The 15,666-nt window shown below is 48.5% G+C and overlaps 1 protein-coding gene across 1 annotated transcript in view; it reads right to left on the reverse strand.

Moving 5' to 3' along the window:
- Positions 1-578: 578 nt before the first annotated feature.
- The window catches only part of TIMP2 (TIMP metallopeptidase inhibitor 2), a 39,662-nt gene continuing 24,574 nt past the window's right edge, over positions 579-15,666 (reverse strand). Inside the window, exons 5-6 of the mRNA XM_040436056.1 lie at positions 2,054-4,724; positions 579-1,649 (exon numbers count right to left, since the gene is read on the reverse strand). Coding sequence (XP_040291990.1) covers positions 4,527-4,724 — 198 coding nt within the window. The 3' untranslated portion in view covers positions 579-1,649; positions 2,054-4,526. The remainder of the gene's footprint in view (positions 1,650-2,053; positions 4,725-15,666) is intronic.

Consider the following 15,666-nt stretch of genomic DNA (forward strand, 5'->3'; position numbering starts at 1 on the left):
ACTAACTTCGGTTCATCGGACCCCACACATTCTAAGGCCTCTTGCACACGACCGTATGCCCTCCGAGATATACGATCTGTGAGCGGGCCATATGTCCTGGAGCGTCATACATCGTGCACACAGGAGCATACAGCATCATAGATTACAATGCCACCCGTGGGGCTACTGTCCCGCAATCATATGATCTAATGAGTGCAGGACAATAGCACCGCGGGTGGCCCGACGTGCACAGCATAATTGTAATCTATGATGCTGTGTACTCCCGTGCGCACGATCAATGGCGCTCCGGGACATATGGCCCGCTCACGGACCGTATATCTCGGAGGGCATACAGTCGTGTGCAAGAGGCCCAATACTGTACGGAGACGGATTTCCGTACAGTATTATTCAGAAGTTTTGAACAAAGCAACTTCGGATGAAACATCTGAAGCTTGCTTCGCTCAACACTAGCTTCAACAGTATAAAACATATATAAAAAACAGTAGTGCAGCTCTCAGAGCCCACATAACGTACAAAATCTGTGAAGAAGCGCTGTGTGATAGGGGGAGGAACACACAATAACAGGTCAAAGGCCTCTCCCAGTGGCAGATAATACTCTTTTTAATGGCACCGATGAAACTTTCACATACAGAATTTGTCATCGAGCATCGGAATAAGTGCAAAGCACAGAACATGCAACTTTCCCCCTTCTCTCTCTCCACAAGTCTCAGACTTTATTTTCAGCAAAAAATAATAATAAAAACACAAAAAGAGAACAAAAGCTTTAAATTAATACTTGCAGCAGAAAAAATAAAAAATACACATTCCGTCTTATACTGACCAAGCGAGAACTCTACAAATAGCATTCCTGTGATTTACAGTATACTTGTTTGTACAAAGGGGATTGGGCTTGACACAAGGACCATAAAAGCCATGTCGGGAATAAAAAGGGAAATACCAAATAGTATGATATAAATATGATAAAAAGTTTTCTAGTAATGAGGGATTAAATATTCCCAAAAGCTATACAGTACATCAGGCACATTTAACATTCTCTCCTATGGTCTGTGTACACGCAAGGTGTGCCCTGCGGGGGGGTAAAGAGGGGTATGAGTATCCTGTGCACGTGGGACCAAGGTAACTATTGGCTGTGGGTACAGTAGATAGAGAGTGGGCTGCACTGTGTGTCCTGTGTCCTCCGAGGCTACGATATCATGGAGGTTGGTCTAGCTTACCGCTCCGGTGTGTTTTCGGCACAGTTTTGTCCTAGGTTATTACATCGATGAATACTATGATGCAGAGTGCACGAGGCTTAGATTGCTGCTGCTCTCACAATGCAACACATTTACACCATTAATACCAATGCTTACGTATAGCATGCTGGAGCATGCACCGTTATAAAAGGAAGTGTGAACATATAGGAAGGTCTTTACTGTAGGTCACCATGAAAACCATTAAACAGAACAATTTTTAAAAGGGGTCGTCCCACTAGTGTGCGATCCATCTGCTGTGACCACTGCCAGTAGCTGGAATGAAGTATCAGCGGCGCAAGGAAATCGCGGCACCGCTTTACCTCCAGCCAGCTCCGCACTGCTTGACAACAATGGCAGTCCATGCAACCGCCTGAAAAAAAGCCAAGCGGAGCAGACAAGAGGTGAATCTCATCGACGCTTAGGCTACTTTCACACTTGCGTTCGGTGCGGATCCGTCTGGTTTCTGCACAGACGGATCCGCACCTATAATGCAAACGATGGTATCAGTTCATAACGGATCCGTCTGCATTCTATGTAAAAAAAAAAAATAATAATAGTTAGTCAGACGGATCCGTCCTGACTTTACATTGAAAGTCAATGAGGGACGGATCCGTTTGCAATTGCACCATATTGTGTCAACGCCAAACTGATCCGTCCCCATTGACTTGCATTGTATATCAGGACGGATCCGTTTGGTGTCCGCTTACAGAGCGGAATGGAGGCGGAACGGAGCCAAACTGATGCATTCTGTTCTGGGCCGCTTGTGAGAGCCCTCAAACGGATCTCACAAGCGGAACCCCAAACGCAAGTGTGAAAGTAACCTTACTCTGTCACTGGCTTGGATCCGACATTGGTGGCCTATCCCAGCGCCAGTAATCTCCACAATGAGACAACCCCTTTAAGAAAGGAAAAAAAAAAAAGAAAATCGATTCAGTGTCCACGGAGGGCAGACAATTAGTTACAAAGTCATTTCTACAACCCATGTAGAGCGTATTATGGCAGATTCTAGAAAACAAAAAAATTTACACTTTTCATTGTAGGATTACGTTCAGTTCTTCTGGCAAGCAGATTATAATAAATTCTCAACGAAACATACATAAGCTTGTGTGAAACCTTGTTCTCTCCAAACCTAAATCGGAGGTTGCGCCTGCTCTCCTGACAGGTCTATTTCAGTATGTAATTGCATTCCTTGAGAAAAAAACTCCTGCAGCATTTGTGCTGTCCCCTTGGTATTCCAACTGCTGATGTAGGAATAAAGTGACGATTGGGTGTTACCAGATTGGGGGGGGGGGGGGGGGGTGTCCCTGCACACAGCGTCCAATCCGTGATGACAGCATATCAGACAGTGTGAGAAACACATCCTATTGACAAGGTAAATAATAATGCCCAGTTGTCGATTTAGGCTACTTTCACACTTTTGTTGTTGTTGTTTTCCGGTATTGAGATCCGGCAGAGGACCTAAATACTGGGGGGGGAAAAAAACGTTCCCTTTTAGCCCTCATGCATTCTGAATGGAAAGAGATCCGTTCAGGATGCATCAGGACGTCTTCCGTTCCGGCAGCATTACGTTTTGTGACCGGACACAAAATCGATGCAAGCTGCGGTTTTGTGTCTGGTCATAAAAACGGATCCCGCACTGAGAAATGTAAGTCAATGGTGACGGATCCTTTTTTTTTTTAGAACCCTAAAAAACCAGATCCGTCACCCATTCACTTTTAATGTATTTAGTGACGGATCAGTTTTGACTACACACAACCGCATCCTAACGGAACGGATGCATCCTGATATACAAGGAAAAAAACTGATCTGTTTATTTCCGGTAATTAGATCCCCTGCTGGATAGCGATATCGAAATAAACAACGCAAGTGTGAAAAGTAGCTTAAGTCATCCGTTTCCAGGAGGAGTAACAGTGGACCCAGATCGCTAATTAAAATCCAGTATTGTTTGTTCGTGGAAAATACAAGTATTCATAAAAAAAAAAAAAAGACGTGTCAGGAGAGGCGACAGATCCTTTTTAAATGTACAGGAAAACTACACAAACCCTGACTTGAACTGTTAAACAGGTTTTCCAGGATCGGGCAAAATTTGCCTGGAAGGTAGGACATTGGATAAAATAATAAAAGATGTAATACATCGGATGGTGAATCCCCCTGTAGTTCCAGTGCCACGGCTTCGGTGCTACTGGCCCTAGTGGTACACTGGAATGACAGGGGCTCTACCAGGTGAGCCTTTCATTATTTTATCCCATAGGAAAATTTTGCCAGATGCTGGAAAACCCCTTTAAAAAGAGGTTGTTCTATCTAGACCAGGGATGCCCAACCTGCGGCCCTCCAGCTGTTGCAAAACTACAACTCCCAGCATGCTCAGACAGCCTTCAGCTATCAGCCTACAACAGGGCATGGTGGGAGCTGGATGGCCGCAGGTTGGGCATCACTGATCTAGACATTTATTTAATTTCCACAGGCTATGCCATAAAATATCCGGCGGATATGGACCCACTCCTATCTCAAGAATGGAGCCCTGTCACGTGCCACGCACGAACGACTCTCTCCATTCACGTGTACGGGACCTTCGAAAATAGCAAAGCGCGCATATTTGGCTATTTCAATGCATGTGTGGCCTCCTCTCTATTCCTGGCAGGGGGTGTCGGGGCCCCATTCTTGAGGCAGGAACGGGTCACAGATAGGACCCCACCTACTGGACATTTATGGCGCATCCAGTTTCACAGCTCCATTCGTATAACAGCATTAGTGTTCCTTTAAGAACACCCCCAGACAGTCGGTAAAATAGGAACAGTGGGTACTGAACACGGGAAGAGATTTATAATGGAAGCATTCTCAGAATGACACAGAAAGCCAGTCCCTGCTTACATTACACTGAATACTAGAGGGGGAAGGGTAGGGTGGGCAAACAGAACTTGGACCTCGCTTTGCAGATTATCCTCTTTTAGAAAGGGAATTGGGCACTTGGGGAAAGTCAAGGAAAAGACTGTAGACCAGCTACACAGAATAAAGGGATTCTATATGTGGCCTTGTGCGCTCCAACAAACTGTATGATGGGGGAGTGGAAGTCTAAGAGCTAGGGTGGAAGCAGAGTCCATCCCATCCCCATCCATTTAATCCTTTCAGTGCTGTGGGGTTGAGCAATGAAGGGGTTAATTCCCCATCCCATGACAGCTTGCAGTCCAGCTTCTTCTGTTCAGCCATGTGACTTGCAAGAACTGACATTTACCTGGACAAAAAAAAATTATAATTACAAAAAAAAAAAATTGCGGGACTTGCACAAAATGAGATTTAGGGGTCCTCTATGTCGAGGAACTCCTGTTTTGGAGGAGCGGTTCCCCGGTACCAGGAGCAGGATCCATCACTTCGCTTAATGCAGGAGTAATGTTTCGCCTGCCGTCCGTTGATGCTCTTCTCGGTCATCCAGTCTGTCCAGAGACACTCATCTTGGGAAGAGACATAACAGGGAATGGAAGGACAGCGTGAGATCTGAGGAGACAAAGTAGACAGATGACATCAGAACTTACATATACCAACATAAGGCCTCTCTGCTGATAACACAAATCAAACACTCAAATCAGGACAGGCCCAGCAATGGGGCCTCTTTAACCCCTTTCCATCCAATGATGTAGAGTCAGGTCATGAGCAGGAAGATTCGCACAAAATGCTGTACCCTTATGGCGCAGTAGCGGTGCACGCTCAGCATATTGAGAGCGGATTGTTAAATACAGTCTGGTATGGCCGAGATCAGAGCCAACTTTGATCCTGGTCATTTAACTTCTTAGATGCTACGGCCAATAGGGTCATCTAAAGGATTAAAGTATTCTACATTTTTCAACCCACCACCTGAATACTTTCTTAACAGTATCAAATTAAACATTTTGTATAGCAGCTGAGCTATCCAATAAAATGTATCTGAATAGCGCCACCTGCTGTTTGCTCTTTTTCAAAGTTCCCTGCCCTGCTCACTGAGGTGGACGCAGATGCTCAGTTCCATCCTTTAACTGCCACCAGCTGCAGCAGATAAATCTAGCAGAGCAATTGGAGCAATGAATGTGAAGATCTCTGGATCCATGTGAGGTACAGGGCTGGTTCTAGTTTTGCTAGAAAGATTGTCATGTACTGTACGATTTTCATTTTTTTCATTAATCATGGGATAAACTCTTGAATTGGCTGGGTTTGAAGGAATTTGTTAGGTCTCTGTCTGCCCATCGAAGCCAAGACTCCACCCTCCCCAGTGATGAGATTGGGGGGATGCTGATGGTGGCTATGGGATACAGAGGTCTACCAATGTCATCTGGATCCGCCATGTACAAGGTCCTGCAAGATGTAATTTTGTAATACATTTCATGACCTACATCGCTCCTTTATCTGAACTGCTGTCCCCCATCCACCGATGATCTATCCACTGGCATTCTCCAGTCCCTCTGCTCTGCTCCTTGCTGGATATCTTGAGTACTGGGCGGCACTGACATAATGGTACAATCCACTAGTGTTAGTGAATGATCCCTTTCTCTCAGTGCTAGCCACTATCCGCCCATGTAAATGAGATGGGTGGCGATGTATGGAGCAGAGCAGAAGGGACAGGAGAATGCCAATAGACGGGGCATCACCGTTTCTGAGCGGCACTATAGACTGGGGGTCACGCAACAGAAGTTCAGATCTTCACACAGGAGCGATATACTTAATGGAAGAATGTTACATAATTACATCTTACAGGACATTATAAACTATGAGATGGGGTTGTATGACATTGGACAACCCCTTTAAGGACTAAGCATTCTCATTTCTTAGGTTTTTTTCATCATTACATAGTAACATAGTATATAAGGCCGAAAAAAGGAGATTTTTGTATAACTTACCAGTAAAATCTCTTTCTCGCTCTTCATTGGGGGACACAGAGACCGTGGGTATAGCTATGTCCTCTAGGAGGCGTTGACACTAGTAAAGTAGCCCCTCCCCTGGCATCTATACCCCCTCCAGCCTGGAGAGAGAGCTTCAGTTTGTGAGAAGCAGTAGGAGAAGCAAGTGGAAAACCAACTATGTCAAAGGACCCAACGGGGTCCAAACCAGCAACTGCCCAACAGTGGCCGGACAACAATACTGGGTGGGTGCTGTGTCCCCCAATGAAGAGCGAGAAAGAGATTTTACTGGTAAGTTATACAAAAATCTCCTTTTCTCGCCCATATTTATTGGGGGACACAGAGACCGTGGGACGTCCGAGAGCAGTCCACATGGAGGGAAAACCACAGACCCATGGAAGCAAGCGTCCCTGCAGGCACCTAAGAACTGTTGCCTGCAAGACCCCACGGCCACGCCGCGACCGTCGATACATAAGTATGCACCTGGTAATTTCTTGTGAACATGTGTAAGGAGGACCGGGAGCAACCTGACACAACTGTGCAGCCAAAGCGCGATTCCTCTTAGCCCAAGAAGTGCTCACCGCTTTGGGAGAGTGAGCCGTGACACCCAAGGGTGGAACCCTGCACCGGGCACGGCATGCGTCAGCACATGCCGACCGAATCCAACGTGCAATTGCCCTTTGGAGGCCGCCAATCCCTAGCGAGGACCCACCGGAGAGAAAAGGGAATCCGTACGCCGAGGGGGACTGGAGGCTGCTAATAATAAGATCTCTGACAACGTCCAATAATGTAGCTCCCTTCCATAGGGTGCGAAGGAAAGAGACAGTGAAGGAAGGACAATTCCTTCATTGATATGGAAGTCAGAGACCACCTTCTGGAGAAGAAGGAATGGGCCGGAGAACTGCCGTATCCTTGTGAAGAACGAGGAAGGGGATCTTGCAAGAGAGCACCCCCAATTTAGACACCTGCCTGATGGATGTGATAGCCACAAGAAAAAACTACCTTCTAAGACAGGAGCCGGAGTAAGAACTCCCACAAGGGCTCAAGTGGAGAAGACTGGAAGGCTGAGAAAACTATATACAGATCCCAAGGCTGTAAGGACGGCACCAGGGAAACCAGAGTACGCTGGAAGCTGCCCCAGGACAGAAGCGCCAACACCTGACCCATCAAGGAACTAAGGGCTAACCAAGGTCCAACCCTGAATGTAGAAGGATAGGACCGTGGGGAGAGAAAAAACAGGAAGTGAGGGGATGTCCCAGCATTCACAGAAGCCCAGGAAGGACCTCCAGGTCCCACAACAGATCCTGGGCGATGCAGGCTTTCTGGCCTGAATCATAGTGAGGAAGACATCCGCTGAACCCCTTTCCACGTCAGAATGGTGGTCTTAATAGCCACGCCGTCACCGAAATACTAATGTAAGACCGGACCCCGGGAAAGAAGGTCGTCTCTGAGTGGCAGTGACCAAGGGATGTCTCCAGGAAGTAGAACGAGGTCAGCATACCACGCACGACGGGGTCAACTTGGAGCGTCTAGTATTTGTCGGAATGTCCTCCATCTGGATCCTCCGAAGAACCCTGGGAAGGAGGGGGAAGAAACACGTAAGGAGGGAGAACTCCCGCCAAGAAGAATCAGGGTGACCACGTCGCATGCTTCCGGAACTCTGGCTCTGGAGAGAATGGTGGGAAGCTTTGTGTAGATACCGTTAGCACACCCGGAAGAATGGAAGAGTCCCTGTAGAAGGAGGAATATGGAGGGTGCCACAGCCCACCAGTCAGGACCGGATCGTGCCTGGAATGGAAGGCCACCAAACTAATACCCTTTGCAAATGCAGATGAGGGAAGGTAGCAACATAGGAACTACAAAGGCATGCGGGATGGCAATGAACCCTGAGCCAGAGGAGGAAAAGACAGGAGAAGGATAGGCTAGGTTTAAGCCCATTCCCCGTCTGAGACCGGCGCTATACAAAAGTAGCCAAGGACTAAATGGCTGTGCAAAAAACACTGCCTGAAGAGGAAGCCAGACAAGGGGAGCCACACTGTATTGCTAGCCCCATACCCCAGCAGAGGAGGGGGTCACCCGTAGAGGCCACCGAATTCAGTGCTAACAGAGTCCACCGCCTGACGAAAAAGCTGTGCAGAGCTGTGCAGTAAGAACCCAAGCATGTAGTAAGCAACACCGCTCCCACAGTAGAAGCCAGCGCAAAACTGAGGGGGAGGCCTGAGACTATCCGTAGAAGCCACGTACCATACTGCCCCAGTTAAGTAGAGTTAACCTGAAAACTCTACCTGGAAGAGCGCAGAACTGGCGCAACTGCCAAGCTAGCTCCAGGGTAGGACCCCTACCTGAGGGGGATGTCCCACTGGAGTGACCACGAACTCAAGCATTAGCGAAAAAGCTGCTCCTGTGGAGTAGAACAAGTTGTAGGAGCTAAACCAGAGTGCCAGCATAACCACTTTCCCAGAGAAGGGGGAGTGGTGGATAGAGAATACAGAGTCAGTGAAACACTCGACTCGCTGGAACGTACTCACCATATATGTGCAATGGAGTACGCACTACGTATTGATGCGGACAATATCATGACCGACTGGAACAACGAAGGCCCATGGAGATAAGGGGGGGGGGGGGGGGGGTCTCTGGGACACATAAGTGATGCTAGGAACCCCCTGAGAAGACAGAGGATGTTATAATCATGCGCGAAACCAGCACCAAAGGATGGAATAGCCACCGTGTCCACTGGTGGCACCCATATGGCACTAGGGTAAGAATGCCGGGCACCTGCAAGAACCGACTGTTGTCACGGCCCCTTGGAAATAAGCGAAGGCACCTAGAGCCGTGGTGCCGCAGAATTGCAGCATCCGAAGATGTTTAGATATTCCCCGCTATTGATCACTTGCGGAAGGGGGTAATGCAACAGAAGCACGGTGATGTGCAACACTCCACCTATGAAAGGCTACTGCGACAGTCGGAACCAAATTCAATGGTAGCGTAATTAGCTACCCAAGGAAGGTGGATGCATACGGCAGATACAAGTCAGTGGTAGGGAGAATACCCTACCTATGAAGGGGGGGGCGAATGCCCACGGCTAGAACTAGTGCATATGGCGAGTCCTGTACCCCGTTGCACCTAAGTAAGGGGGTAATGCATACAGCACACAATGTAACAGTGACAATGTCAACGCGCCATGAATGTATACGCATATAGCAGGTCCCGAAACCCATGTCATTGTACTTAGTCCACCCATGGCAGGATAATGTATAAGGCAGGTACTGTATCCTGAAGTAGTGCAATTACTCCACCTAAGGAAGGGTTAATGCATATGACAAGTACCACTGGCCACCTTAGAAGCAATCTTAGGAGATTGCTTCGGACTCATGTATACGGCGAGTCCTTGTCTGAGCGTGACCCAGGGAGGAAGGGTGGGGTTGCGAGGAAAAAAGATGCGCTGTGTTCCACTCGCGCGTAGGTCTACTCCTCAGAATCTCGCCCCTGGCAGTTGTGGACTGCGCAGGTGGGGACTTATTAACCAAACTACCCAGGGGGTGGGATGGGAGCTTGTAGAGGTCCATCTACCGGAATGTGCAGGCGGTGCAGAATCAAGCGACTTCGCAGGTGGATTGCATAGATGGGGAATTATCCCCCCAAACGACCCGGGAGGGCGGATTGGGAAGGTCAGAGGTCCCAAATTGAATGGCGCCGGCGAAGAAATATCAACCAAACTACCCCAGAGGGTGGACTGAGAGTTCCACCGGACCCCTACTGGATTGCGCAGGTGGGGAATTGTCAACCAAACGACCCGGGAGGGTGGATTGGGAATTCCAGAGGTCCTCTATTGAATTTCGTAGGTGGAGGATTATCAACCAAACGACCCGGAGGGCGGATTGGGAATTTCTCAGAGGTCCTCTATTGAATTTCGTAGGTGGAGGATTATCAACCAAACGACCCGGAGGGCGGATTGGGAATTTCTCAGAGGTCCATCACTAAATTGTGCAGGTGGAATAGGCAACCAAAACGACCCGGAGGGTGGATTGGGAATTCCAGAGGCTCTCCACTGTATTGTGGAGGTGGAGAATCATCAACGGCCCCAGGGGACGGATTGGAATTCTTCAGAGGTCCATCACTAAATTGTGCAGGGAATTATCAACCAAACGACCCGGAGGGTGGATTGGGAATACATCAGCTGTCCTCCACGGGATTTCAAGAGGAGGAAAATTATCAACCAAACGGCTCAGAGGGCGGATTGGGAACTAAGAGAGGTGATCCTTATCCGAGATAGAACACGGGCCCAGTGTGGTACCGCACAGACAGTTGGTAATGAGGGTGGGGAGGGGGCCGTATGGACGCACATCTCTTTATTTTATTTATTTATTTTAACTCAAATGACGGCCTCAAGCACAAGAGGCAGGAAAGGGTTAAATTCCTCCATCATGAGGAACATTGTACTGGGAGTGCCACGCCCCCTTAGAACTCTACTCCTCCCCAGATATGCCGGCCAGGGAATTCCAGAGGCTCTCCCTAAGGGTTAAAGGGATTCTGTCACCAGGTTTGACCCCTGTCAGCTAAACATATGCTGATGTTCAGGGCGTCTTCACGATTCCTAATGTGGGCTTCTAAATGTCATCTGTGGGCTTATTTAGCTAAAAAACTGCTTTTACTAACCTGTCAGTCAAACAAATAAGGTGCCCAAGGGGATGTTAATGGGTGCAAGATGCCCGCCGCACCCACCGCCGTTCGTGCCTAGCGCCGCCTTTCCGGACTTCTGCGCCGCCTCCTAATCCTCTGTGCCGCCTCTCGCTCTCCCTCCCTGCCCCCCCCCTCCTCCTCCTCCTGCTGCTGCAAGATCTCGCGCGTGCGCACAGGGCTCTGCCTGATGCGCCCATGCGGACTTCTCCATTTGGCTTCTTACAGCGAAGTGCGCATGCGCCCGCACTTCGCTCAATCCCTGTATGCGCGAGATCTTACAGCAGAAGGAGGGGGGAGGGAGAGCGAGAGGCTGCACAGAGGATTAGGAGGCGGCTCAGAAGTCCGGAAAGGCGGCGCTGGGCACGAACGGCGGTGGGTGCGGCGGGCATCTTGCACCCATTAACATCCCCTTGGGCACCTTATTTGTTTGACTGACAGGTTAGTAATAGCTGTTTTTTAGCTAAATAAGCCCACAGATGACATTTATAAGCCCACATTAGGAATCGTGAAGACGCCCTGAACATCAGCATATGTTTAGCTGACAGGGGTCAAACCTGGTGACAGAATCCCTTTAAGGTCGACTTCATGACTGGGGGCGGAGCTAGCAGGTTACTGGGGGAGGGGGGAGAAGGGCACGAAGTTTTCACGCCGGAGCGCACATCCCCCCCCCTCCCCCAGGGGGACGAAGTGCGGCCCTCAGCAAGCCGCAGGGTGGCAACCCAAGGCCCCTGCGCACAGCCGATAAGTGCATCGGCCGGACCGCAGAGGGACCAAGCACCGCAATATGAGCCCGCCCAGCAACGGATTGAGGCTCCACCCCGCAGGCCGGGCGGACACCGGCGTGTCCGGGCAAAAAAAACATGTGCGGTGCACGGCCGAGTTTCCTGCAAGGTTTAACCCTTTCCTGAGCGGCGCGCTCGGCGTCCGCTCCGGATCTCTGGTCATGGCGGTCCAACACAGGCAGAGATCATCTGTCTGACCGTGCGCTCGGACTCCCTGCTGCTTTGCACCACCTATTCATGTAAAAAGCCTGCCAGGGGTTCCACTGACATTAACCCCCTATGTGCCGCCCTGCTAGGCAATGAATAAAAAACCTGCCAGAGGGGGAAGAAGGGAATGGCTGCAGGGCCCTGTTTCTGCTGGGACTCGACCCACGACCTTCTGTATCAGAGGTAAGGCATTCAACCACAGCTATAAGAGCTGGATTGCCTTGTTAACCTCTGCATTACTGCCACCAGGTAGGGAGGGAGGGGGCGAACCAGGAGGGACATACTTACCTAGTCCTGTGTACTCACCTCTCTTCTCTTTCCTGCCGCCATCTTCACCCCTCCTCTGGTCCAGCAGGGTCACCCCTTCAGCTACTGGCACGACGCTGGAAAAGAGGGGCTTGGATGGGTGACCCCTTGGCTGGCGGGATGCAAGGGAGCGAGGCTGCCCTGGTCCACCTTGTCTTCTGTGGGGGAGGCAGCAGTGCAGGTGACCGGCACTGGCGCAACTCAACCCCGGAAGAACAGGGAGGCGAGGCGTCCACTGTTTTCCCATCTGAAAAAGAAGGAGAAAAAAAAAAAACTAAAATAAAAAAATCTTCAGGAGATCCCTGCAGCGCAGGGAGGTCTGCCTCCTATTGACACTAGAAAAAACTGAAGCTCTCTCTCCAGGCTGGAGGGGGTATAGCTGCCAGGGGAGGAGCTAACAGCTTTTACTAGTGTTAACGCCTCCTAGAGGACATAGCTATACCCACGGTTCCTGTGTCCCCCAATGAATATGGGCGAGAAAATACATCTGTCCATCCAGTTCAGCCTGTTATCCTGCAAGTTGATCCAGAGGAAGGCAAAAAAAAACAAAAACACAAAACACTGAGGTAGAAGCCAATTTTCCCGGGAAAAAATCCTTCCCGACTCCAATCAGGCAATCAGAATAAGGCTACGTCTACACGACGACATTTGTCGCGCGACAGATAGGGCACAACTACACTGCAATATTTGTAGCGCAACATTTTGTTGCACTAATGTCACGCGACAATTTTTATAATGGCAGTCTATGGTGTCGCACTGCAACATTCTGCGACTGCGACGCAACAGTCACAGAAAAATCCATCTCAAATGGATTTTCTGCGACTGTTGCGTCGCAGTTGCAGCATGTTGCAGTGCGACACCATAGACTGCCATTATAAAAATTGTCGCACGACATTAGTGCAACAAAATGTCGCGCGACAAATTTCGTTGTGTAGATGTAGCCTAACTCCCTTGGTACTTGCGTTACCAAGTACCATAACTTTTTAATTTTTCTGTCTATGTGCTTCACAGGGGCTTGTTTTTTTTAATGGGACAAGCTATAGCTTTCAATGGTACAATTTTGGGGTACATAAGTCATCGATTAGCTTTTACTAATTTTTGTAAATTTAAAAATCAATTCTTTGGAATTTTATTAATGCTTTTTATACTTCATTATTGTTGTGAATGTGGGTATTTCAAATGTGTATGTGTGGGTATTCCAAATGTGTGTGTGGGTATTCCAAGTGTGTGTGTGGGTATTCCAAGTGTGTGTGTGTGGGTATTCCAAGTGTGTGTGTGGGTATTCCAAGTGTGTGTGTGTGGGTATTCCAAGTGTGTGTGTGTGGGTATTCCAAGTGTGTGTGTGTGGGTATTCCAAGTGTGTGTGTGGTTTTATATTAATGACCTATCCCAGGAAACAGCAACCTGCGGCACTCCAGATGTTGTGAAACTACAATTCCCAGCATGCTCCATTCATTTCTATGACAGTTCTTAGAAGAGCAGAGCAAGTATGCATGCTGGGAGTTGTAGTTTCACAACAGCTGGAGTGCCGGAGGTTGCCTACCCCCGACCTATCCTCAGGATAGTGTAAAATAAAAGTTGAAGAGCAGCACCCACGGACCTCACCGACCCCACCGGAATACACCAGCCCAACCATGACCGCAGATCCTCAGAAGTCCACAGATCAGCAATCAAAACCCGGTCATGGCAGCATCTCCGGTTCCATCTTTATTTCTTGTACTTAAAAAGAATGTGTACACAACAGCAGCAAGATGCTGCCATGACCGGGTTTTGATTGCTATCCTCAGGATAGGTCATTAATATCAGATCGGTGGAGGTCCAACATCTGGCACCCCTACTGATCAGCTGTTTGAAAAGGAGGTGACGCTCCATGCGAGCGCTGCTTCCTGTTCATTACATTGCCCGTCGGACCCCCACAGATCTGATATTGATCACCTATCCTGAGGATAGGTCATCATTATAAAACCCCGACACAACCCCTATAAGTAATTTTTGTCCCTCTATAGGACTGCCCATATAATACTCTGAAACACTCCTGTATTGCAATGAATTATTACCTGGCAGTGCTTTACAGACAGGCAATCTATTAGACAAATACAAATGGCAGGCAAGGGGGCCTGTGTTAGGACCCTAGCTGCCACTGTAACCCACCGGCACCCTGAGATTGCACTGGAGAAGCACCCTTAGGTTAAACCAGTAGCAGTCACTACTGACCATGACATCTACTAGGTTGAACGGTCAGGAGCGGTGTTGCCTCTGATCCCAGTTACTGGGATGTTGGGAGCTGATGCCGGCACAGCTCCTGAGCGGACACCATCCCTGCAACGTAACAAAGAAGCCGGATTCATGGTGATCAGCACCAGGTCACCTTCATTACAAACGTTTTCACGGTTTTTCTCAGCACAAGTTACAGACTTTTTTCGGTTGGGAAGGGAAGATCCGCATTTGTGTTTGGTCGACAGTCAACGTAAGACTAGGTGAAAACTTCAGACAAAGAGGAAATCTTTTTTCCAGGCATCGTTTATGGCATAAAAGAGTGAAAGAAGGCTTAGATGTATGTTCTCATCCACTGAGGTAGAGATTTGGCCAGATCTAGTTCTTTGAACTCAGAACAAAATGTTCCAATTTTGTCTGGCCTGACCACGAGACCTGTTGTCACATGCTTTTAATAACAGTAAAATGGCTTGCTGTAAACTCTGTGTGTAATGTGAGATTCGGCCCTCCCAGTAATGGCTTCGCTCTGCAGCATTGTAAGATTGTTGGGCAGCGTTGACTCATCGGCATTCAGCTCTACTCAAGACATGTATGCGGAGAGGTTTTAATGGGACTCCCACCCTGTGTACTCTTCCTAACATAACTGATTTTATAGGCTGTGTAAAAAGTTTTTCTGAGCCGTGGCCACAACCACAGTCTTAAAATATCATCAAGGAGTCTGACAAAAAAAATAAACAAATTATACCCTTAGTATCATATCATATAGTAATTCGGCCTACAGCCATTCCTCCCTCCCCTCTCCATATACGCCGGATGCGCATATCCTCTCAACAGAGTGATGGGAGGAAAACTGGCCATACACATTAGATAAGCTCTTCCCTGATCCCCTACACACATGTATGACTGGCTCGGCAGAGCATGCGTGTGTGAACAGGACAGGAGAGATGCTTCTTGCAGGTGGCTTATGTCCCTGAAAACAAAAGGATCGGGCATGCTGAAATCCATAACCAGGGGCTGATTGAGGGTCGCAGTCTCTTTCATACACATGCCGATGGCATCAATGTTTATACCCAGACAATCCCTTTAACGGCCAGGGATGTATATTTTGGTTGTGGCAGGTGTTTAATCGCTAGAGCTTAGATATTAGATATATGAAAGCCCTAATGATATGGGGTTCAGTATTCTAGATGCAATATTGGGGATAAAAAGTTCTTACTCTGTGAGACCCAGGAGCGGGGAATCTACAAATGACCTCCAACCACGACCTGTAAGCCACCAGGAACCTGCCTTCATGTCATTAGCTCCTTTACCCATCAGACAGTATATGTTTTCTCTATGACTGTCACATTAAAAGGGGGGGTTCTTTATTTTTTATATTAT

The sequence above is a fragment of the Bufo bufo genome, chromosome 6 (assembly GCF_905171765.1).
Source record: "Bufo bufo chromosome 6, aBufBuf1.1, whole genome shotgun sequence".
Taxonomy (NCBI): domain Eukaryota; kingdom Metazoa; phylum Chordata; class Amphibia; order Anura; family Bufonidae; genus Bufo; species Bufo bufo.